This window comes from Amblyraja radiata, chromosome 32 (genome assembly GCF_010909765.2).
Source record: "Amblyraja radiata isolate CabotCenter1 chromosome 32, sAmbRad1.1.pri, whole genome shotgun sequence".
Taxonomy (NCBI): Eukaryota; Metazoa; Chordata; class Chondrichthyes; order Rajiformes; family Rajidae; genus Amblyraja; species Amblyraja radiata.
Genome location: NC_045987.1, coordinates 19854149 through 19877678, shown reverse-complemented (window position 1 = coordinate 19877678; position 23530 = coordinate 19854149). Strand labels below are relative to the sequence as shown.

Below are 23530 nucleotides of genomic sequence, written 5' to 3'. Positions count from 1 at the left end.
CGGGACTCTAATGAGTATTTCTGTAACTATCAACGGGAGATATGTGGCAACTCTTTACATACTTTGCGCAGTGTATGCAAAAACAAAGAATGTGACAATAAAGTATCCAGCATTTTGTGTATTGAATCATTGATCCCGGATTTCAACTGCAATATGAAATAACAGCTGAACATTAATTATTTCATCCTCGGCTTCAATGCACAGTTTTGTGAAACTGTTATGCTTGATGAATTGATGAATTTTCAGTTTCAGAAGATACTGACTGGAACCAATGACCATGAAGAATGTTGAGCCGATTGGGAAATTCCAAGCTTGTTGCTGAGCGCTTAAAGCTTTATTTAAGCCCCTGTGAAGCCAAGTTATAACACATGCTGACTGGAATTCCAGTATCTAATCAATCAAAATTTAGACATCTAATTCACAAAAACAATTTTAGTTTACCATCATAAAGAGGTAATCTGTTTATAATTGCTCAATATGTTGTACCTAGTACTGAGTAATATGTCATTTCCACTCAGTATTGGTCTGGAACTCAGCTAATTATTGAGGTAATTTCTTCAAGTAAACAACTGTGTTAATATCTCTCAGCACCTTAAAAATAGTTGCAAGATTAGTTTTTTTTCCTTCTCATTTTCTATTTTCTCAGAATTGTTCCAAGTACAATTTTATATCTAAGAGATAATCTTATTAAAATAAATTAGTAATGAGGTCAGCCTTTAATCATGTTGCCATAGACAAAAATCTCGCTACATTCTGCCCCACGCCAACCCTCAAAGGCAGCCTTTCTGCACCAAGCTGTGGCTAACATATTGCTGCAGGACAGCCAGCATAGAGCATGGGTCAACATCAAATTATTGGCGTAGCAGTGCAAAATAGCAGAATGGGCAGAGGTTCACACCAGGTTCCAGGCACCTGTAATGCATCTCTCTTTCAATAATGCAATAATGACTATTGGCACTAATTCCATTTGGGCACATTGCTGGGAATGCATTCTGAGTTCGAAGCATGGTGCCAGTATATTGTTTTGATAAAAAATAAACAAGTATCAATAATAGGTTGTCTCCAATGGTTAGTTAAATCTGGAACATTGATGAAAATGTCAATTTGAACAAGTGCAAGATTATTTAAAATCAAAGCAGCCTTCGCAAACTTAAATATTTTTAAATATATGTTTCTGAATATTACCATTATACTCAAGTAATATTTATGTAAGTAACCAATAAGATTCATAGCCAGTTAAGATTGTCATGTCAAAACCAATTTTGTTGTTATACATTTTTAGATGAAAAACCATATCAAAGAAAATGATTTGGGATATTTTTCAGGACCTTTCTCAGCACCTTTGAAGAGACCGTATGAAGATAGTTTGGGAGATGACAAAGATCCGAACAAAAAGATGAAAAGGAACCTGCGAAAAAGTAAGCTAATGTCTAAACTGCCAGAGCAGCCTATTGATCCCTTCCATTTTTTTTAAGACTTAAACTATTGAACATCCAATTCACAATTTTCTTTATTATCCCACAAACTTTCAAGTTATCTGCAAGTTGCATGAGAGCCTTGTTATTAGAACTCTATTTATAAAAAATACTTCCACCAACGTTGTTTCAATTATGCGCTTCAGAGTGCTTCTTTCGCATGGTGAATCCTTAGTTATTCATTGGTGCTTCCATACTTTTTCAACCTGCACTAGAATGTCTAACATGATACACAGCTAGTCACAGTACCTCAAAATGTGAAGGGAATTGCTATATGATTATTTTCTTAACTTGGAGCCATTCTGCTCTATGATGGCTGAAGGGTGTGAACAAAGGTAACCTCCTCCTTACTCTGAGTGGGTGGCAGCAGGTTGAGAGGAGGTTTGGAATTAGACCATGCAGCTTAAAGAACCCTGTCCATATTGGTAGAGGGAGTATCACTGTAGGAAAAAAGGAAGAGATCTCAGAAGCACAGGTGGAGAACTAGATGCAGAGTTTGTGGTGTGAATAGGAATTTATCACTATGCTTATCTTGAATTAGACAACATTTGTGCTCTCCCATGATTTGAAGTCAGATGACCAAGAGGAGTGAGGGGACAAAGGCGACAACTAGCAGAAACTAATGATGAAGAACAAAGATGGTTATTAACTATTTGTTGTTGGTGGTAATAATTTGATGGAAGAGCGGTTGGAGATGGCAGTACTATGACCTGGGGAAGATCTCCCACGAATGATGGCAGTGATGGGCTGCCAATGAAATAGAGTGCAATGAGTTCCCCAATAGGTGCAGTAAAGGATGCAGCAGATGTGTATAGGAGCAACGTTATCAAATTTAGGAATGAATTTGAATGCTTCAATGGGATAATTTGAATAAAAGGCTGGACCTTAAAAAGGGCAGTGTATTGCAAACATTTCCCTACACAGAGACCACATTGCAGTTGATATTTTTTATGTCTGGAAGGTGCAATGGGCAGATAATACTATTCAGACGGTGAAATTTCCCTATTAAGTGTTTTACTCAGAGAATATTAAGTGGGTGTGCAGCAAAGATCAGCCAAATTCCTGAAGATGTACGTTCTCCACAAATAAAATACGTTAAACCTTAATTCTTTTGCATATTTTTCATTAAACTTTGATCAAACGTATTGTATAAAAATGGTAATTTTTTCCAAGAGTTAAACAATTTTAGAAAAAAATTCAGGAGTTTTGAATTTTTCTTTTTATACCAATTCTTCTAGTAATGGAAAGCAAAGCAATAGATGTTAACCAGCCTATGAATGCTCTCATGAGACTGAACCAGATTAAACCAGGCCTACAGTACAAACTCCTTTCACAGTCTGGTCCAGTGCATGCACCTGTCTTCACCATGTCTGTGGATGTTGATGGTAAAACTTATGAAGCCTCAGGACCATCTAAAAAAACTGCCAAACTTAATGTAGCAGTTAAGGTAAGACCCATATTAACATGACATGATGTTTTCTGTTGGTAGAGCAACTTTTGGGAAAAGTTATTTATGGGATATGCACTTATGCTAATTTGATTTGACCTGTTTTGAATGAAATGTTGTTTGTGAACAAATATCCAGAATCCCTACATCCAATTAATACACAAAATGTGGCATTTTGTCCTACATGTTCAATTTATTTGTGTTGTACAGCAGCAAATCCACCTAAATTCATGTCAGCCTATTTCTGAATTAAAAGTTCTTACATTGAACCAACGTTTCCTGTTGACTAGATCTTACTTTGTGTTTACAACACTTTGAGGCATGATGCCAGTTAGAAACTATGAACAGCAAATGGATATATGTTGTGCATAGCTTTTAATTTTCTCTGTGTTTTATCCATCGCTACAAACCATGATAATCTTTTTTCACATTTCCATAATTGATTGTAAGAAACAAGAACTGTCTTGATGATTAGATACGTAAACATTTTTCCTCATTGTCAACTGGTAATGCTAGACCTTTACCAAAGTCCCCTTTGTGCATAGCTGTGATTAAAGAACGCTGTAAGAATACAATTGGATACAAATTGTGATTCTGCAACACTGACACAATATTCGCAATTTATAATTGTTAGATTTTGCTTTTTAAAGTAAATAAATGAAACCAAGTATCAAAATTGGCAGCTACATTCGTGCAAACTAAAGAATTCATGGAGTAATGCAATGTTTGATGATTTTGAATGGTAATTTGTAGAGCCCTTTTTACATTCTTTCAATTCTCGGCAAATGTTGACCTACATAAGGCTCCTTTCAAGGTGTATCAGTAGATGCTGTATTACTTGAGTGATTTAAAAATTAAGAACATTAATAAGCAGCCTCATCCCATGTCATTAATTTTCTTGAAATGAACCCATTAACTTTTGTGAATGGTGGAGACAAAGTCTGTTAAAATGCTCTGGGAAACAGGTAAAAATTGGAGCCAACAAACGTTCCTGATAGCCTCTTTTCATAATCTAATAATTAAATGTACAATTTAATCTGTTGTAAGATCTGTTGTTTTGCTTTCAAGATTTCATTTAAAGTAAGTTAACTGACTTGTTTATGACAAACCACTATGGGTACAAGTGTTCAAAAGGGAACTGCAGATGCTGGAATATCGAAGGTACACAAAATTGCTGGGGAAACTCAGCAGGTGCAGCAACATCTATGGAGCGAAGGAAATAGGCGACGTTTCGGGCCTGAAGAAGGGTTTCGGCCCGAAACGTCGCCTATTTCCTTCGCTCCATAGATGCTGCTGCACCCGCTGAGTTTCCCCAGCAATTTTGTGTACCATGGGTACAAGTATTTATTAAATAGTTGAATCTAGTACAAAGAAGAAACACTGAACCAAGATGATAGTCGCAGTTTGATCCTCAATATCAGAGCTCAACCTGAAAGTTACAGTGGCAGAGTTTCTTTTCACCCTGCTGTGCCCTATTAAGTTCAAATTCTCTTTCTTCGGGTTATGCTTTCTCTCCCTTAATACATTTTATCCTTGATCTTGCGTGCCAACTCCAAGGTTCCTGAGCTATCTTATCCCTCACCCTTGAGAAACATACTTTGTTTTATTCATAATGCGCTCTGTTTCTTTTTATGCAGACTGAACTACTCCTTATCAGCCTTGTTTGCTTTCTGCAGACCGGGTGACTCCTGGAATGGAACCCTCCCACTTATTGTTTCAAGTTCTTCCATAAATGTCACACAATACTTCAGTCATGGGCCTTGAAATGTTTGAACCCCCTCCTTTGTTCTTTGTAATTTTTAATTTCTGTTCTGCCCTTAACTAACTTGTTTCAAGTGGGATAATTTGTAAGCTACTTTGTGGTAAATTTAATGTACATATTTCATGCTAGGCCAACTGTCTGCTTCCAACTTTACAATTTAAATTTGTGCCCTGGCATTCACGGTCCACAAGATGTTAAACCTATTTGTTCTTCACAGTTAGCAACATTTCTCACTTGATTGCCTATCATGCTTTGTTCTTCAATCTTATATCATGTTAATATATATTGTATTTACTCTCATGATCTTTACAATGCTGTTCCATAACAGCAATGACATCGCAACACTCAGGCACATCAAAAACATTATGAAATAGTCTCAAGTATGTGTAAATTATTTAACTATTAGTGTGATCAACCTCATCCTAAATTAAATATATTGTATAAAGTTGCTTTGTATTTATTAATGCGCAACTATAGATCCAAGGGGGATTTATCCATTGTCTGTTTTGTTCATCTTTAATATAGATTGTAAATTCTCTGCATCAATTCAGCCAGAAATGATTTTCAATGTGATTGTTTTGGGGTATTATGTTCAGAATTTGTTTCAATTGAATTGCAAATTCGAAGATGACTACAAATCTTCTCCCGTTGCGTATTCCAAGCAGTGATGTGTCCCAATTTCTTTCTGGACTAGGCACATCAGTGTTTTGTTATTTCAATGTGAGCAGTATTATTAATTTTGGATGTGAATTATTTGATTTTTAATTATCTAAGTGAACCATGCAAAGAGAGCTTTTACATTGCAGGAGAATAACTGCTGTGCTATTAATGTTGCATTATCTGGCACTTCAGTGCCCAACCAAAAATAGTCTAGAGTGTAGCTGAATCCACCTGGTTCATTCCTGCCTTGGCTGACCAGCAGTGATTCCACTGCCACTATGTGGACAGTTAAGGTTGGCCAGTTGATTTTGTCTTGATATTGTCCAATAAGTTCAAGAACAAACAATTATTAGGTTAGGGCATGAGCATAAAATGCAATGAGTGTTCTGGTTTTGTAAAGATCATTAAAGTCTTTTCACTTAAGGAATCACATTTTAATGGTTTTGGCTGTTGTAGGTGTTACAATCAGTGGGCTGTCCAACTGGTATGGATTTGAAGATGGGGTTAGAAACTCAGGAAATGGAAGAAAAGTCCTCAGGTGATGATAAAAATGAAACTGTTTCCACAAACTCAAGCAATGACATTGCTGGCTGCGTTCCTGCTACCAGCACCAATACTCTAGAGGTACCAGTCTTTAAGCATTCATTTATTAATATATTTATGAAATCAGTTTATCATTTCCCTTTTTGTATGATGTGGGTATAAAAAATGTCTATATGTATAATTGTTATAACTTTTTAAAGATAGTGCATAAAGATATAATAAAAGTTTTAAAGTAAATTCAGTGTACTTTATCTTTGTCCTAAACTTTGATCAGTTGAGCTTAATTCCAGTTTCTTAATACTTGGGCTATTCCAGAAGATGGTCAGTTTGTTCTTCCATAATTATGCAGGCAAATAATTAGGCAGGAATAGAAACTCACATTTTATAGGTACAGGGATATGTGATTTAAGAATTGTAATTGTAGCCATTTCCTGGAAGACTTTGAAGCATAGCCACTAAATCACCTTTGGCCGTAAACTGAGCACCTTTCAAGTTCCAGCGGTATTTCAAATTGAATTAGTGGATGCAAAATATGATTAAAATTAGTAATTATACGGTAACCTGTTCTGAATGACTAGACAGTCGGTCGGACTCCCTGATGTGACTTAATTGCTACAGTAAATTTTTACACGGCAAAAACATTCAAAAGCAAATTTGGATTAACTCAGCAGAATTTGGTGGTTGTGGATATGGAATAGAAAGCCCCAAGAAAATGTGTAATCAGATCATGACAGGATAAGAATAATGATGGAATAAATTGATCAACCTTTATTCATTTATCCCCATAAATTGTAATTGCCATCAGAAAGTTTAAGATTGGTTGATTGTCATGATCCCGGTTTACTGTACAGGAGGTCTACCTATAATAAAAAATCTTGACCAAGATGGTAAGAATTTGAGTTTTTTTATACATGTAAGTTAAACTTTTTTTTCAGAGCTGTTTGCATTATAAAGTATAATTCCCACAGTAACAAACTGGGTGCACCGTTATTTTATTTTCTATTTTGTGGGCTTTGTCCATTAGATTTACCCATATTTATTTGCTAATGGGCCATTTGTAAACATGAATCTGAATGTAGATTCAGTTTTTGGTAATGAACTAAAAGGACACAATTTAAATGCTAAAGTAAATCTTTGATAAAGATGTTTAGGGATAAAGCTGAATGTGAGAAATTTAAAATTAGATAAGGTGGGGATTGCCCTTGGCTATAATGTTTCATTGATTGTAACAACATATGAATAGGCCTGTGTCCTGATGCATTTGGCCATCAATGTCCCTGATCATGGGAGTGTTTGATCTAAAAAAAAACACAAAAAAATATTTTCAACCACTTTTATCCAGAGTGTGGTTTATGTTGCAGAAATAGGTGGGGTACAGAGAATGGGAAATAACTAAGATGGGGTGTAGATTAAAATTGTAACGGTAAAGGTAACAATAAACAGCCATGTTTATTTAAACGTTAACAACTTCTCTATCACTGGGTGCTTCTTGAGCTGGGAGATGTGAAATAGTTTGTATTGTCCTTCGGTAATGTTAGATTAATCCAATATATTATTTTAAATGCTGATAGTGAAGGAAATGCAGATGTTTAAATAAAGAAACAAATAAAAAGCTATGGTCACATAACAGAAGACAAGAAATAGGGTGGTTATCTGAAATTGTTTGTGAAAGACATTGATTAGTAGAGTAGTCAATCGGAAACTTCATCCCAGGGTGGAAATGTCAAAGACTAGAGGACATAACTTTAAGCCGAGAGGGGCAAAGTTTAAAGGAAGTTTTGAGCAAGTTATTTTTACACTGCGAGTGGTGGGTGCCTAGAATGTGCTGTCAAGGGTGGTGGTAGATGCAGATGTAATTGAGGCATTCAGGTCGGCACATAGTTATGCAGGGACTGGAGGAGTATAGCTCCCATGTAGGCAGAGGTGATTAGTTTGACAACATCGTGTTTGGCATGGGCATTGCGGGCGTAAGGCCTGTTCCTGTGCTGTACTGGTTTAAGTTCTAATACTAGAATTTGGAATGTAGAACCACTTGCTGTGCAAGTCAACACTTGTACCACCTTATGACTTAAGCATTGCCGTTTGAAAGATCTATTGTAGCATGACTCCAGTTGACGGATATAGCTAAGATTATTAATGGAAGCAGAAGTAACAGCCATGTTTATTTAAACGTTAACAACTTCTCTAGCACTAGGTGCTTCTTGAGCTTCGGTAATGTTAGATTAATCCAATATAATATTTGCCTATGATCATTCAGATTTGTATTAATCTAAGTTATAAGAAATCTGTACAATCAACCCATTTAAATTATTTTTCTCAGTGGAATTATTTTATTTAGCAATTATAACATAGGCAAGTGCAATGAAGGTTAAACAAAAGCACTGACCATAGTAGGAATTCCATCCTAAAATCCAAATGAAAACAAGGAGAAATCCAAAGAAACTAAGGGAATAAGTCCAAAGAAAACAAGAGGTTTACTTGGGCTGAAATGAACAGACAACCTGTTGGGTCCAGACCCAGCTAAACACAGAAAAGCACAGCACAGGATCAGGCCTTTTGACCCACAATATCTGTGCCAATGTGCTGCTAAATTAAACAAACCTCTTGCCAGCACATGATCTACAGCCCTCCATTCTCCATATTTCATTTGCCTATGTAGAAGCTGCCTTTGAGACTGAAGCAGGACGGGAGAGGGCTGACGGAAAATGGTAAGGGGAAGGGAGAGGACAAACAGCTGGAAAGTGACAGGTGGATCCAAGTAAGAAAGGTTTGATTGGCAGATGTCAGGTAGCAGAGAGAAAGGTGGATGGTCACAAAGGCTGGAGGTGATAAAGCGGGTGAAGGCAAATGATTACAGATGGTGGAATCTGACACGAAGGTGCTGAATTAAAAGTAGAATCAGAGGGAGCTTTAGTAAATAGATGAGGACATGGGGAGGGAGAGGGGGTGGTAGGGACGAAAGCGGAGGGAATAGAGGACCTTCAGTGGAATGTGCTTAAAGCTTCCTTGAAGAAGTGCAACATCTTCAGCGAAAATTGGTATCTCTCACCCATGACTGCTCATCAGAGAAAGAGCATTTGGGATGATATTGAAAATCTTGAGTCTGCAGAAGATTTGTGTTAGCAGCAGAAGGAGCACATCACCTGACAATTATCTTTTGTCAAGTCCACTGTCATCAACTATGGACTTTGGTTGCACTATGGACTTTATATTTGCACTTTTATGGTCTGATCACCTGGTATTAATTTATCATATTATTGATTATTGTATATTTATTTGTGTTAATGGACATGTAAATGTCAAAGACTAAAGGGCATAGTTTTAAGGTGAGGGCAAAACAAGTTTTTTCACATAGAGATCGGTGCCTAGAATCCACTACAGGAGGTGGTGGAGGCAGATAGTGGCATTAAAGAGGCTTTTAGATATTCAAGTCAAGTCATGTTTATTTGTCACATACACATACGAGATGTGCAGTGAAATGAAAGTGGCAATGCTCGCGGACTTTTCTGCAAAAAGACAAACAACCAAACAACCAAACAAATATAAACACAATCATAACACACATATACCTTTACATAATAAATAATGGAAGGAAAAACGTTCAGTAGAGTTAGTCCCTGGTGAGATAGGCGTTTACAGTCCAAATGGCCTCTGGGAAGAAACTCCTTCTCAACCTCTGTTCTCACCGCATGGCAACGGAGGCGTTTGCCTGACCGTAGCAGCTGGAACAGTCCGTTGCAGGGGTGGAAGGGGTCTCTCATGATATTGTTGGCTCTGGAGTTGCACCTCCTGATGTATAGTTCCTGCAGGGGGGCAAGTGAAGTTCCCATAGTGCGTTCGGCCGAACGCACTACTCTCTGCAGAGCTTTCTTGTCCTTGGCAGAGCAATTCCCAAACCAGATGGTAATGTTCCCGGACAAGATGCTTTCCACCGCCGCTGCGTAGAAGCACTGGAGGATCCTCGGAGACACTCTGAATTTCCTCAATTGCCTGAGGTGGTAAAGGCGCTGCCTTGCCTTACTCACGAGTGCTGAGGCGTGTGATGCCCATGTCATATCCTCGGAGATGTGGACTCCCAGATATTTAAAACAGTTCACCCTATCCACAGGATCCCCATTTATCCTCAATGGAGTGTACGTCCTCGGATGATGTGCCCTCCTAAAGTCCATGATCAGCTCCTTCGTTTTTTTGATGTTCAAGAGGAGGCTGTTATCCTGGCACCAGAGTGCTAGATCAGCCACCTCCTCCCGGTAGGCCTTCTCGTCGTTGTCTGAGATCAGGCCCACCACCACAGTGTCATCAGCAAACTTAATTATTGAGTTGGAGCTGAACCTAGCCACACAGTCATGTGTGTACAGGGAGTACAATAGGGGGCTGAGGACGCAACCCTGGGGAGATCCTGTGCTCAGGGTGAGGGACTTCGATGTATTCCCTCCCATCTTGACTACCTGGGGCCTGGCAGTGAGAAAGTCCAGGACCCAGGCACACAGGGAGGTGTTGAGCCCCAATTCCATTAGCTTCCCGGCCAGTCTGGTGGGGACTATCGTGTTGAAGGCTGAACTGTAGTCTATGAACAGCATCCTCACGTAGCCCCCCTTCTGGCTGTCCAGATGGGAGAGAGCGGTGTGCAAGACCTGGGAGACCGCATCGTCCGTGGATCTGTTCGGACGGTATGCGAACTGCAACGGGTCCATGTTCCGAGGGAGGAAGGCGCAGATGTGTTTCTTCACCAGCCTCTCAAAGCATTTCATGACTACCGAGGTAAGGGCCACCGGACGGTAGTCATTCAGACAGGCAGGGGAGGCATTTTTTGGTACCGGTACAATGATGGATTTTTTGAAGCAGGCAGGGACCACGGACTTGTCCAGGGAGAGGTTGAATAATGTAGTGAGCACTGGAGCTAGCTGCGTAGCACAGGACTTGAGTACTCGCCCCGAGATGCCATCGCGGCCTGCAGCTTTTCTCGTGTTCACCCGTGTCAGAGCCCCCCTCACGTCGTGCTCGGACAGCGAGAATGTGTGCACATTCCTCCCTTCAGCTTCGGTAGCCAGCCCACTGGTGGTATTGTCGATAGTCGGCAGACCTGAGGTGGTGTTGCCCCTCTCGAAACGAGCGTAAAAGGAGTTCAGGTCATCAGCTAGGGAGGTGCCGGCACTTGCGGATGAGGGAGGGGTGCTCCGGTAGTTGGTTACAATCCGTAGCCCCTGCCACAGGCTTCTGGTGTCCTGCTGCTCCATCTGTGACTCCATCTTGTCTCTGTACCTCCTCTTTGCATCCTTCACCGCCCTTCGCAGTCGGTAGGACTCTGCCTTGTAGACGTCCATGTTTCCTGATGCTAGGCCCGAGTTGTAGGCAGCGGTGCGAGCATTCAGGGCCACACGGACAGACCTGTCCACCCAGGGTTTTTGGTTCGGAAAGGTGCTTACCCTTACTGTGGGGACGATGTTGTCGGTTATTGTTGCGATGAAGTCCGTGACTGCTTCCGTGAACTCACTGACGTCACTGGAACTTGCTTCGAACATATTCCAGTCAACATCACTCAGTGCATCTTGCAGCATGGCCTCTGACTGGTCGGACCATCGCTTTACGTCCCTCGTCTCTACCGCTTCCCGAACTATCCTCTGTTTATGCTCCGGCAACAGGAAAATGGCAGCGTGGTCAGATTTTCCTAGGGGAGGGAGTGAAACGGCCTTGTAGCCTTTTCTGAACGGCGTGTAGCAGTGGTCCAATGTTCTCTCCCCCCTGGTGGCACACGTGATGTGTTGGTAGAAGTTCGGCATGACCTTCTTGAGATTTGATTTATTAAAATCTCCAGCCACCACCATAGCTGCATCCGGGTACTTGTTTTGATGTCGATATAGCACATCGTGTAGGGCCGATAGTGCCACGTCGGTGTCCGCCTGCGGTGGAATGTAGACGGCTGTGACGATCACTGACCCGAACTCCCGGGGAAGGTAGAATGGGCGGCATGAGATCGTCAGGTGCTCCAGGTCCGGCGAGCAGGAACGGGAAAGCATCTTGATATTTCCAGGGTTGCACCAGTTGTTATTGGTCATGAAGCAGACTCCTCCACCCTTGGATTTCCCAGATGCTTCTGTTCTGTCAGCACGGTGGACAGTGAAGGACTCGGTTGGGCAGATTACCTGATCCGGAATCAGCGAGGTCAGCCATGTTTCAGTCAGGCAGACGATATTGCAGTCCCTTATGTCCCGCTGGAATCTGACCCTCGCCCTGAGGTCATCCAGCTTGTTTTCCAGGGACTGGACATTCGCCAGAAGAATGCTGGGCAGAGGTGGACGAAAGGCTTGGGCTCTCAACCTATTCCGGATCCCCCCCCGCTTCCCTCGATGTTTTCTCCGGGTTTTCCTTGCAGCCGAGCTCCCATTGTTGTTGCAGCAGCTTCTGCTGATCTCTGCTGGCCATGCTGGATCAGTAAGTACAGAGTTTAAAAAGTCTCCGTTTGCCCTGGAGTTTAGATTTAAGAGGGTTTCCCTAACATACTTTGTTAGTACTAGGGAGTTAGAACTTAGAAATAAGTTAAAAAGGAACATAAAAGTTAAAAACACACACAATGTTCGCGGAGCTGCCACAAGGGCGACTGGACAGGGCCGCACCATTTTTTTTTTTTGGATTTGCAGGGAATAGATCATGTGCAGGTAAAGGAAATTTGTTTAACTTGACATCATATTTAACACCAAACATTTTAGACCAAAGGTCTATTCCTATGCTGTACTGTTCTATGTTCTAAATCTGCAGCAAGTAAGAATTTCATTTTTCTGTTGCTGGTACATGTGATAATTAAGCACTCTTGACATTTCTGTAAACTTGCATCATGTGTGCTGTTGAGTCTGGATAACACTCCTGAAAAGATATTAAACATGACCTAATATAGTCACCAAACTAAAGTACAAATTGAGATATAAAAGATTGGCGATGTGTGTCACCATCTCAAATCTTGTCCTTGTAAATTTGGAACAAGTAGCTCCATTCAACTAGTATTACTTGATATTGTAATTTATGTTGGCAGCCTAGACTGACAAGTGGAATTATTCTATGTGAGTCATGGGACCATTAACTGATTTATTTGAAAGACACTCTGGTTTAAATCAAACCTATTGCAGACATATTTTGTTTATGTATTTTAATTTGTTTTTAGATGAGAACGCAGGGCCCTATCCTAACAGCCAGCGGGAAAAACCCTGTTATGGAATTGAATGAAAAGAGGAGGGGTTTGAAATACGAATTGATATCTGAAACTGGCGGCAGTCATGACAAACGGTTTGTCATGGAGGTACATCAAAAGTCATTTAATTACATTGAAAATAGTATGGTATAAATTCTGAGCCATATAGTCAGATATGACATTCTATTTTAAATGTTTTTCAGTAACAGCTGTGTTTTATTTATATCTCACTGTTACAGCAATTATTTTTCGCTCTCTTCATTCATCCTCTACACTTCTTTCATACACCTCAGCTGCAATTAAGGAGGCTTCATCATCCTCTCTCTCAGCTGGCAGCAATATCATTTGTGTCATTGTATATGTCTTGCTTTCCATCCAATGATTGCTTTCCTTTTATTCTTTCTGGCCTTCCCACTTATCCACAACTTAAATTTGTTTGATTTCTAACTTTTCTACCTCTGAAAGTAAGCATGCAGGTACAGCAGGCAGTGAAGAAAGCAAATGGCATGTTGGCCTTCATAGCGAGAGTATAGGAGCAAGGAGGTCCTACTGCAGTTGTACAGGGCCTTGGTGAGACCGCATCTGGAGTATTGTGTACAGTTTTGGTCTCCTAATTGGAGCAAGGACATTCTTGCTATTGAGAGTGTGCAGCGTAGGTTCACCACGTTAATTCCCGGGATGGCGGGACTGACATATGATGAAAGAATGGATTGACTTACCAAGGATAACCGACCGGTAATGTTAAATGTCCGCCGAACTTCACAGCTGTGTATCTCTGGCTTATTAAAAGTTGGCTGGCTTCTTAAAAGTTGTCTCCACTCCTTCTCCCCCCCCCCCCCCCTTCTCCCCCCACCTTCTCCCCCCCTCCCTTCTTTAAAAGGACTTGCCGCACACTGTGCTAGCCATCTTAATTACAGCGCCAACCTTCCTGTTCATCGCGGTGTGTATCTGTATCACCTTGGCTTTGTACCGTGTGAATTTCAGACAGCGCTCCCACCACTTGCCCTGGCCCCCGCTGTGTGTGTGTGTATGCCCATGTTGAACAAGATGACTATCCACACATCTTTATGGTGCAGCCTCAATCACTTGCATCAGTCATGATCATTGTATGTAGCCACTTGTATCAAGCCAGTGGTGCTATCAAGTTTATATTTTCATTGAATCCAATTCAATCACTTTCACCTACCATATACTGACCTTAATAACTGTTCTTTTGAACCTAATTTTTTCAGGTTGGCTTTGTTTAGTTTAGAGATACAGAGCAAAAAAAAAGCCCTTCGGCCACCGAGTCCGCGCCAGTAACAAACCTCGTACACTAGCACTATCCTAATGGGCTAAGTGTTCGGCTGGCAACCGGAAGGTAGCCGGTTCGAATCCCGCATGGAGTGCATACTGTCGTTGTGTCCTTGGGCAAGACACTTCACCCACCTTTGCCTGTGTGTGAATGTGTGTGAGTGATTGGTGGTGGTCGGAGGGGCCGTAGGCGCAGATTGGCAGCCACGCTTCCGTCAGTCTGCCCCAGGGCAGCTGTGGCTACAGAAGTAGCTTACCACCACCGAGTGTGACTGAGGAGTGAATGAATAATGCGATGTAAAGCGCCTTGAGTATTAGAAAGGCGCTATATAAATCCCATCCATTATTATTATTATTATTATCCTAAACACTAGGGACAATTTACAACCAAAGCCAATTAACCTACAAACCTGTACGTCTTTGGAATGGGGAGGAAACCAAAGCACCCGTGGAAACCCCACACGGTCATGGGTAGAATGTACGGACAACACCCCTAGTCAGGATCGAACCCTGCTCTCTGTGGCTGTCCTACTTACCTTGCAAGTCAAAATGTGCTTTTTGGTGGTAACTAAGGGTCCTTGCTGGAAAGCAAGAACTAAAATACTTTAATTTGCTCTTTTGGGAAGTCATAATACCCTTGGAAGAAAAGTAATTTCTCTAGGTTTTGCATAGATGATCCTCTCTGTTTTTAATCTCCTCTGTTTCACGCCTACATGTAATTCTTAACGTTAAATTCCTTTTCAGTGGTTATACAGGTATAATATTTATTAGAAAACATTTAAGAATAAATATTGATTCATTGTCTTAAATACATTATAAATCATTGGCAGTCATTGTAGCCCAGCCCTAAGTCAATAATATTCTTGTATTTACTTTAAAAAAAATTAGAAATGTGAACCTATGGTAATGCACGTCATTGAGAGTTACCAAATAGATTGTACAGATTTGGCAAATTCCCAATTTGTTTCATAGGTGGAAGTAGATGGTCAGAAATTCAAGGGAGCAGGTCCTAATAAGAAAGTCGCAAAGGCCAGTGCTGCTTTAGCTGCCCTTGAAAAACTATTTTCTGGTCCAAGTGCTACAAACATCAAGAAAAAGAGGACTGGTCCTCCGGTAAGATGTGTACCATTTTCTTTCTGACTCTACATAACAATATAACTTTTGTTTATTTTGATCATGAACATTGTAAGCTGTAAGTCATTGCATAGAAACAGGTCCATCAGCCCAACTCATCCATGCCGACCAAGATGCCCCATCTAAGTCCCGATTGGCCAATATCCCTCTTAACCTTCCCTATCCAAGTCTATTTTAAATGCTGTTATAGTACCTTCCTCAACTACCTCCTCTGGCAGCTCATTCCATTTACTCACTACCCACTGAGTGAAAAAAAAATCTATCTTGTCAGCACAAATGCGTACATTTCTACTTCCAACTGTAATGTATAGTCACTCGTATCTGTCAGTTTTTGTTTCTGGTATTTTATAATTTTCTACATTCCTTACACTGCAGAAATGCATCATCCCATCCAGATATAATTTGCTCATTATAAGACTGACTGACAACTAAAATGCTTTACTTAAATTAAGATTGTTTTAAAAAATGATCTCAGTAAAGTTGTGGCTTCATAAATGTTAATGCTTTTCACCTTGTACAGATTAAGGGTCCAATAGCCGCTCCAGCTGTTGCAGTCCAATCACTCAGAGGCAGAGGCAGAGGAGCCTTGAACAGAGGAGCGTTTGCCGGTGCAGCAGTAACAGCTGCTCCAGGATATCTTACACCAGGTATGATGCATTGCTTAACCGGAACATTTAAAACTTAATGATGGTAACACTGTTCACTTTATACAAACCTGGATATATCCGGTCACCTCACAATGTTATTGGAAGGACACGGGATTTAAATTGCCATGATTTACATTCAGCTCAGCTGTGCAAATTAAAACACATGTGCACATCATGAAGGATGTGACGTTATCTGTTCGTGTTAATTTTACTTATTAGTGAGAAAATAAAAATGCTGTGAATCCTATTTTAAAATGCTCTGAATCATATTTTAAAACCACTGCTGAAAAGTATAAACTATTAACTCATTGGATGCTTGTCTGATGAGATAAAATTAATGACACCTAGAAATGATAAAAAATAAATTGTGAATATCAGCAGAAATATATATAATGCCAAACAATGCTAATTGTGTCTCTCAGCACAGCATTTGACTAGGTCAGTGGCACAGTTTTGCAGACCCTCTTCTCACATTTGCATTCACTGCAGGTTGCATAAATGAATTCTCAGTTTCTCCACACATATCCTAGGTCTAGGTAGGATGGCTCCCTTTAACAAAAAATTATCTTAGCCTAGCTGTATTTCATCATCCAGGTGACTGGATGTGTACATATATAGTCTTTAACTGAGCCAAATCATGCTGAGAGCGAGACAGCAGTTCTGGAGAGAAGCACCAGCTTGCTGCAGTACATGTATCAGCATATTCCAGACATCTGAGCCTGTGCACTGCAGCATGGAATTATGAAAAGCATTGAAGGTCACATGGCAGCGCTCCTATTCTCCCACTCTGCAACTGGACGCGGCATTGAGTCCGCTTCGTTGCTCAGTACTGAGCTGAGGAGTTTGGATACAGTGCATTCAATTTGAAATGTCAAAGTCTAGAAGACATAGATTTAAGGTGAGGGGCAATGTTTAAAGGAGATGTGCAGGGCAGGTTTTTTTTATGCAGAGAGTGGTGGGTGCCTGGAAAGCACTGTCACGGGTGGTGGTGGAGACAGATACGATAGTGACATTTAAGAAGCTTGTTTATAGGCACAAGAATATGCAGGAAATGGACGATATGGATTATGCAGGCAGATTAGATCAATTTAACTTGGCATTCTGCTCCATCTCCATCCACTGCCACACATAGACCAGGGCATGGAGAACCACAGCCACGGGATCAAGGACCGATCCAGACAAATACTTTCAAGTTAATTCTTCTACTTATGTCTAACACTGCGTCAAAATGCTGTGAAGACTTCAACCACCATCACTGCAAAAACATTTTCCATCTATCTACAAAAGGTATAAATAGATTAATTGAAAAAGTTATGAAACCTAGGGGACCCATATTTGATTATGTTATAAGTTTAATATTAACTCATTCCCTTTTCTAAATCAAAGCTTATTATTGCCACAATAATCAGGAGTACATCGAGACTTAATTTATATTTATAAAATAACTGCACAATGTAGACTTCAATATTAGCACATTCTGTATCAGGTATGCCATATCTACTTTTATACATTTTGAAATGTTTTCCTGGAGTTTCAAATTGCAAAATAATTCCAAGACAAATCATTTAAATGTTTTATTTTACCAGAGATGGCATTGTGTTGCTGCATAGGAGCAGAGAAAATTGTTGTCAAGCTGTTTTTAGCTTTCAGTGCAAAGTATTAGCATGTGCTGATTTGTGCATTGATTCCTTGCACAAGGATTTAGTAACTTTGGCTATGCCATTAAAGGGCCTGTCCCACTTTCACGACCTAATTCACAACCTTTTTTACTCGTGGGCAATTTTCATCGTGCTAGAAAAAACGCCCCGACCTACTTGATGCCACGAGTACCTACGACTAGCATCACAACCTACCTACGACCTCGTGACGACCATGCTGCTAGTATGAGTCAAGGGCAAACTCGGCAGAGGTCGTGAATTAGGTTGTGAAAGTGGGACAGGCCCTTTAGGGAGATACCTGAAGTTGGGTATTTCTCCTCAGTGAGGGAAAATAAAACAAAATTGGCCTTTGACTCACATGGGCCATTTCTCACACTTTACAGCAAATGGACTAGGATTTCATTTTGAACAAAAATTTGTTTCAAAATCGTTTGTTCCTGGGATTTTTATTTTCTAATTAGACCACGAGCTCCACTTTGTTGATCTTGTATCAAAATGCCATTTGAAATATCATTAACAATCAACTGGAATAATTCAACGCAGGGTAGTAGAGCAACAAATTTTATAAAATAAAAAGATCCATGGTGAGAAAATGAATATTGTTTTAAGTTTATGACCGTCTAATTACAATGTAATTGTCTAAAACTGTAATGTCCAGGCCTGAAAATGGTAACATCCAGATTCAGGAGTAGCTTATTCCTTACAACCATCAGACTGTTAAACACTACAACCAGAATTTAATCGATCTGTTTCAGGGCATGACAATAAAACACTATTGATTCTGACTTGAAACATAGTTTAATACTTGTTTTTGACTTTTTATGTATCTCAGTGCATGCAACAACAATAAACCTAAACTAATGAAGTAGTTTGTGGATGATAGAATCCCACACCAGGAGGTGTCACAAAACAAGACCTCCAGCCTTCTCTTTTAGCCACAGTATAAATGTGATTAGCACCATTGAATATTTGGTCAATGATAGCTCTGCATGATGTTGAAGAAAGAAGGCTCATAAATGGTAATACTGTTGAATGTCAAGGGTAGGCGGTTGGACTCTCAATGCATTGGGGACACGTTTTGCTTTGTTATTATTTGCAGTTTATCAGACCATTCCTGAAAATGTTGTATCAGTCTCATTGCATATTAATATGGACATGTTCTTTTGCGGAGGAGTCGCAAGTTGAATTGAACATTATGCAGATGTCAGTGAACATTCCTTCTGACCTCATGATGATAGGAAGTAATTGAAATATCCGATGCTCTCAGCCATTATTTTTTACTGAGCAAGGTGAATTGAAATAGCTGAAGACTAGCTCCTATGACGGTGGTGATCTCAGGAAAAAGCCAAGATATATACAGCCCTTTAGCACTGCTTTCAGATCATTGTGAATGCTTTTGTGGAGTCACGCTGGCTTTATACCTTGAGATATTAAATAGCAAAGCTAGGAGATAAAATGGTGCATTTTAATAGCACAGACTCGATACACATTTGATGTCACAGAAGTGCTGCTGATAGAGCTGCTGTCTTACAGCACCAGAAATCCATTTTCACACATGTTTTGGGTGTTGTCTGTTTGTGGTCCTTATGTTCTCCTTGTAACCACATTGTCTTTCCCCAGCTCTGGTTTCCTCCCACATCACAAAGATGTGTGTAAGTTAATTGGCCACTATAAATTGACCTGAGTGGAAAGATGAGTGGTAGAATCTTGGAAAGTTGGTGAGAATGTGGGGAGAATAAAGACAATGGAATTAATAAAGGATAATTGTAATAGGTGGTTGCTAGTCAGTGCAGGCTCGGTGGACCCAAAGGCTGTGCTGTACCTCTATGACCTCAAAACATCTAGTAGGCAACAAAGGTCCAAGATAAAAACATTGTTTGGAGGTTTAGAGTGGATCTGGGGAATTTTGTTCACACAGTATAGGGAATGCATTGCCTGAAAAATTAGTCAAATATTCTTAGAGCATTTAAGAAACCTCTAGGCAAGCACATACAAAAATACAGTAAATAAATTAGATCGTTGGCACATGATGACTTTGCTGACCACGATGCCAATTTAAATTGCACATCTCAGAACTGAGGCCTAGGCATAGAAGTCTACAGACATTATATGGTTAAATGTATTTGGTGTAGATAGATAGAACTGGCAACATGGACGATGGGCCGAAGGGCAAGGTTTCTTTATTGTACAACTTCGTATGACTCTTCATTGCTATGTGTTCTTGCAATCAAATTATAGATGTGGTAAAATGAAAAAAAATTTGTTCTTTTGTCTTTAGGTTATGGTGCACCATATGGATACAGTGCTGCTGCCCCGGCATATGGTATGTATGCCATCATATTAGATTGTGACTTTTAATATAATTTGCTTAGTGCCTTAATCTAGAACATGTATATCTCTGCATTGCACAAAGATATAGATGCTTATGTAAACACTGACAATCCTTTGAGTACTGAATGCCCTTTCCCTATTCCATGATTTCCTTGGGTACTCAAACCATACATAGAAGAAGCGCTCCAAATTTCCAAACTTTTCTCTTTTGCATTTCTGTAAGGCAAGGTTGTAATGTAGAGTGCACAGAGCTTGACTGCAGAGCAGAATATGAACTCAATTATACATTTTGTTCCAAAATACATGCCCATGTACTCTGGGTTCAGTGTTACATTGAATTAAAACACAAAGTTGTTTTATTTTTAAATAGTGACGTTAATTTTGATTTGCGTGCTCTTTATAAAACAAAAAGGTCAAGTTGTCATTTTGATACAGTTTAAAACATGACAAGAAATCAGCATAACCTCTTAGTTCTTTTCATGGTTGGAGCCTCAAATGCTAAAATTTGCCCAAATGTAAAGGGAGTGAATTTGCTTGTCCCCTTCCATGTCCAATTATATATTTCATTAAATGTAATCACACTGCTTACAGCCATTAGATGCTCTATTCAAAGCACACTGCACTGCCAGAAAGATTGACAAGTAGGCTGTGAGAAACTGCTGCAATTACTCTTTTTCATATAGTCTTGACCAGATATAACTAATTTAAAAGTTGCTATTAAAACATGATCCTAAATGATGAGTAACAGGACAAACTCATTGAGTCTTTAAATGTAATGTTTTTGAATGATATTCGAAATTCACAGCTGTCCAAATAGAAATTATCGAGGGAAGATGGAGGATGATTTTAAAACATGGCAGTCTTGAGTTAAAGTTATGCATCTTCAAAATGCAATGTGGGTTGCAGAAAGTTAGCTTCAAAAATATAACCGTGGGTTAATTGTAACAGGCCAGGTGGAATGATAATACAATACAATCCCTGACAGTTTATCTACTCCTGACAACCGATACATTTGGTGAAGTGGGTGACTGTGAAAATGTCTCATCCTGTAAATTTAGTCAAAATGAATGTGCCCCTGCCTCAGTTTTGTTGCATTATTCCTAATTTTCTTTGCAAGCTTTCAAAATGTACTTGCCTATTGTTGGTTTTAACTGAATTGAGGCTAAAATGAGGGTAGAACCTAAATCTGACTGTCTAAAAACATTCAAAGCAAAAACATTCAGTGTTAGTATATTCTCATCCAGTAAACAACATTTTAGAGCTTTTGTTTCAATTGTATTTTGATGGTTATGATTATTTTAAAAAGCAGCGATAATTTGAATTTAATAATTATTTTCAAAGTACTTTTTCATGGATAATTAATTTAATGACCCCATTATATTTTAATGTGAGAGCCAAATGGTTAATACAGATAAGAATATGTATTAACCTGAAGTATTAGCAGCCTGTGATTGTTCATACGCCGATTTTGTATGATAACACACGTTTAATTTATTTCTAAATGATAGCACAATACTGGCAGATTTCCATAACTTACTAAAAATGAGCTTGTTTTAATCATGGAAACTGGCACCATGCTGTTGCTTTGAATGAGTCTTATGTGCAAATGGTGACAAGCAAATGCAAGATTTATTTGGAACCGTGGTTGGACTGCACATGTGAGCAGTTTGAGTATCATTTCAGGTCCAAATATAAATCTGCAAAGTTTGCTATTACCGTCACAGTTGGCATGTGTCCAAAATAACCTACCTGATATGTTTATAAAATCAATCGTGAACACTAATTTAGTGTGTAACGAAGTTCAAATGGGTTGGAATTGGTGTTTTCAACAACAACAAAATTATTGTCATCATTTCTCACATAAAGACCTTGTGTTTCTGCAGTGTCTGCAAAAGAATTTCTTGACACGGCTGTTTTCCTTGGCTGTAGGTCCAAAATGTCTTAATGCCTTTGTCAGCTGTTGCATGTGGGAAATTGCACTTCAGTCACCTGGTGCTGTTAAAACACCTACTGTTGCTGCTTTGTGATTTCTAATGAAGATTAAAATTGAGAATAAGAAATCTGTTTGGATTATATAGAATTCTGTGAGGCCACAAGAACTTAGTATTCAACCAAACATTAATTAACATCCATAGATCTTTCCAGATCTGCTGTTCAATGAACTGCTAAATTATTTTTTCTGTAGATTGCATAAAATGTGAATCAGAGTGTCGTGAAGTCCTTCCAGGGTAGGAATTGATGCAAAGCTGTGGTAGCATCTGTGGTGAGGGGTTGCTGCCGAGATCATCCAAGCACATTCTAGATGGTGCAAAATTTATACAGTGCCCCCCATAATGTTTGGAACAAAGACCCATCATTTATTTATTTGCCTCTGTACTCCACAATTTGAGATTTGGAATAGAAAAAATCACATGTGGTTAAAGTGCACATTGTTAGATTTTAATAAAGGCCATCTTTATACATTTTGATTTCACCATGTAGAAATTACAGCAGTGTTTATACATCGTCCCCCAATTTCAGTTTGGGGCACAGCAATGTCATGTAAATGAAAGTAGTCATGTTTAGTATTTTGTTGCATATCCTTTGCATGCAACGACTGCTTGAAGTCTGCGATTCATGGACATCACCAGTTGCTGGGTGTCTTCTCTGGTGATGCTCTGCAATGCCTATATTGCAGCCATCTTTAGCTCATGCTTGTTTTGGGGGTTAGGACCCTTCAGTTTTCTCTTCAGCATTTAAAAGGAATGCTCAATTGGGCTCAAATCAGGTGATTGACTTGGCCACTCAACAATTTACCATTTTTTAGCTTTGAAAAACTCCTTTGTTGCTTTAGCAGTATGTTTGGGATCATTGGGTTGCTGTAGAATGAACCGCCGGCCAATGAGTTTTGAGGCATTTGTTTGAACTTGAGCAGATAGGATGTGTCTGTTCACATCAGAATTCATTATGCTACGATCATCAGCAGTTGTATCGTCAATGAAGATAAGTGAGCCAGTACCTTCAACAGCCATACATGCACTTGCCATAACACCCGCACCACCGTGTTACACAGATACGGTAATATGCTTTGGATCTTGGCCAGTTCCTTCTCTCCTCCATACTTTGCTCTTGCCATCACTCTGATATAAGTTAATCTTTGTCTCATCTATCCATAAGACCTTTTTCCAGAACTGTGGTTGCTCGTTTAAGTACTTCTTGGCAAACTGTAACCTGGCCATCCCATTTTTGCGGCTAACCAGTGGTTTGCATCTTGCAGTGTAGCCTCTGTATTTCTGTTCATGAAGGCTTCTGTGGACAGTGGTCATTGACAAATCCACACCTGACTCCTGAAGAATGTTTCTGATCTGCCGGACAGGTGTTTGGGGATTTTTCTTTATTAGAGAACGAATTCTTCTAT

The 23530-nt window shown here is 39.7% G+C and overlaps 1 protein-coding gene across 5 annotated transcripts in view; it reads left to right on the top strand.

Moving 5' to 3' along the window:
• LOC116990793 (spermatid perinuclear RNA binding protein) overlaps positions 1-23530 on the top strand; it is a 129244-nt gene that overhangs the window by 90496 nt on the left and 15218 nt on the right. For all 5 annotated transcript variants that reach the window (XM_033048761.1, XM_033048758.1, XM_033048759.1 and 2 more), the window contains 7 exons: positions 1326-1418; positions 2714-2922; positions 5801-5968; positions 13044-13178; positions 15336-15476; positions 16018-16144; positions 20081-20125. In XM_033048761.1, coding sequence (XP_032904652.1) covers positions 1326-1418; positions 2714-2922; positions 5801-5968; positions 13044-13178; positions 15336-15476; positions 16018-16144; positions 20081-20125 — 918 coding nt within the window. The remainder of the gene's footprint in view (positions 1-1325; positions 1419-2713; positions 2923-5800; positions 5969-13043; positions 13179-15335; positions 15477-16017; positions 16145-20080; positions 20126-23530) is intronic.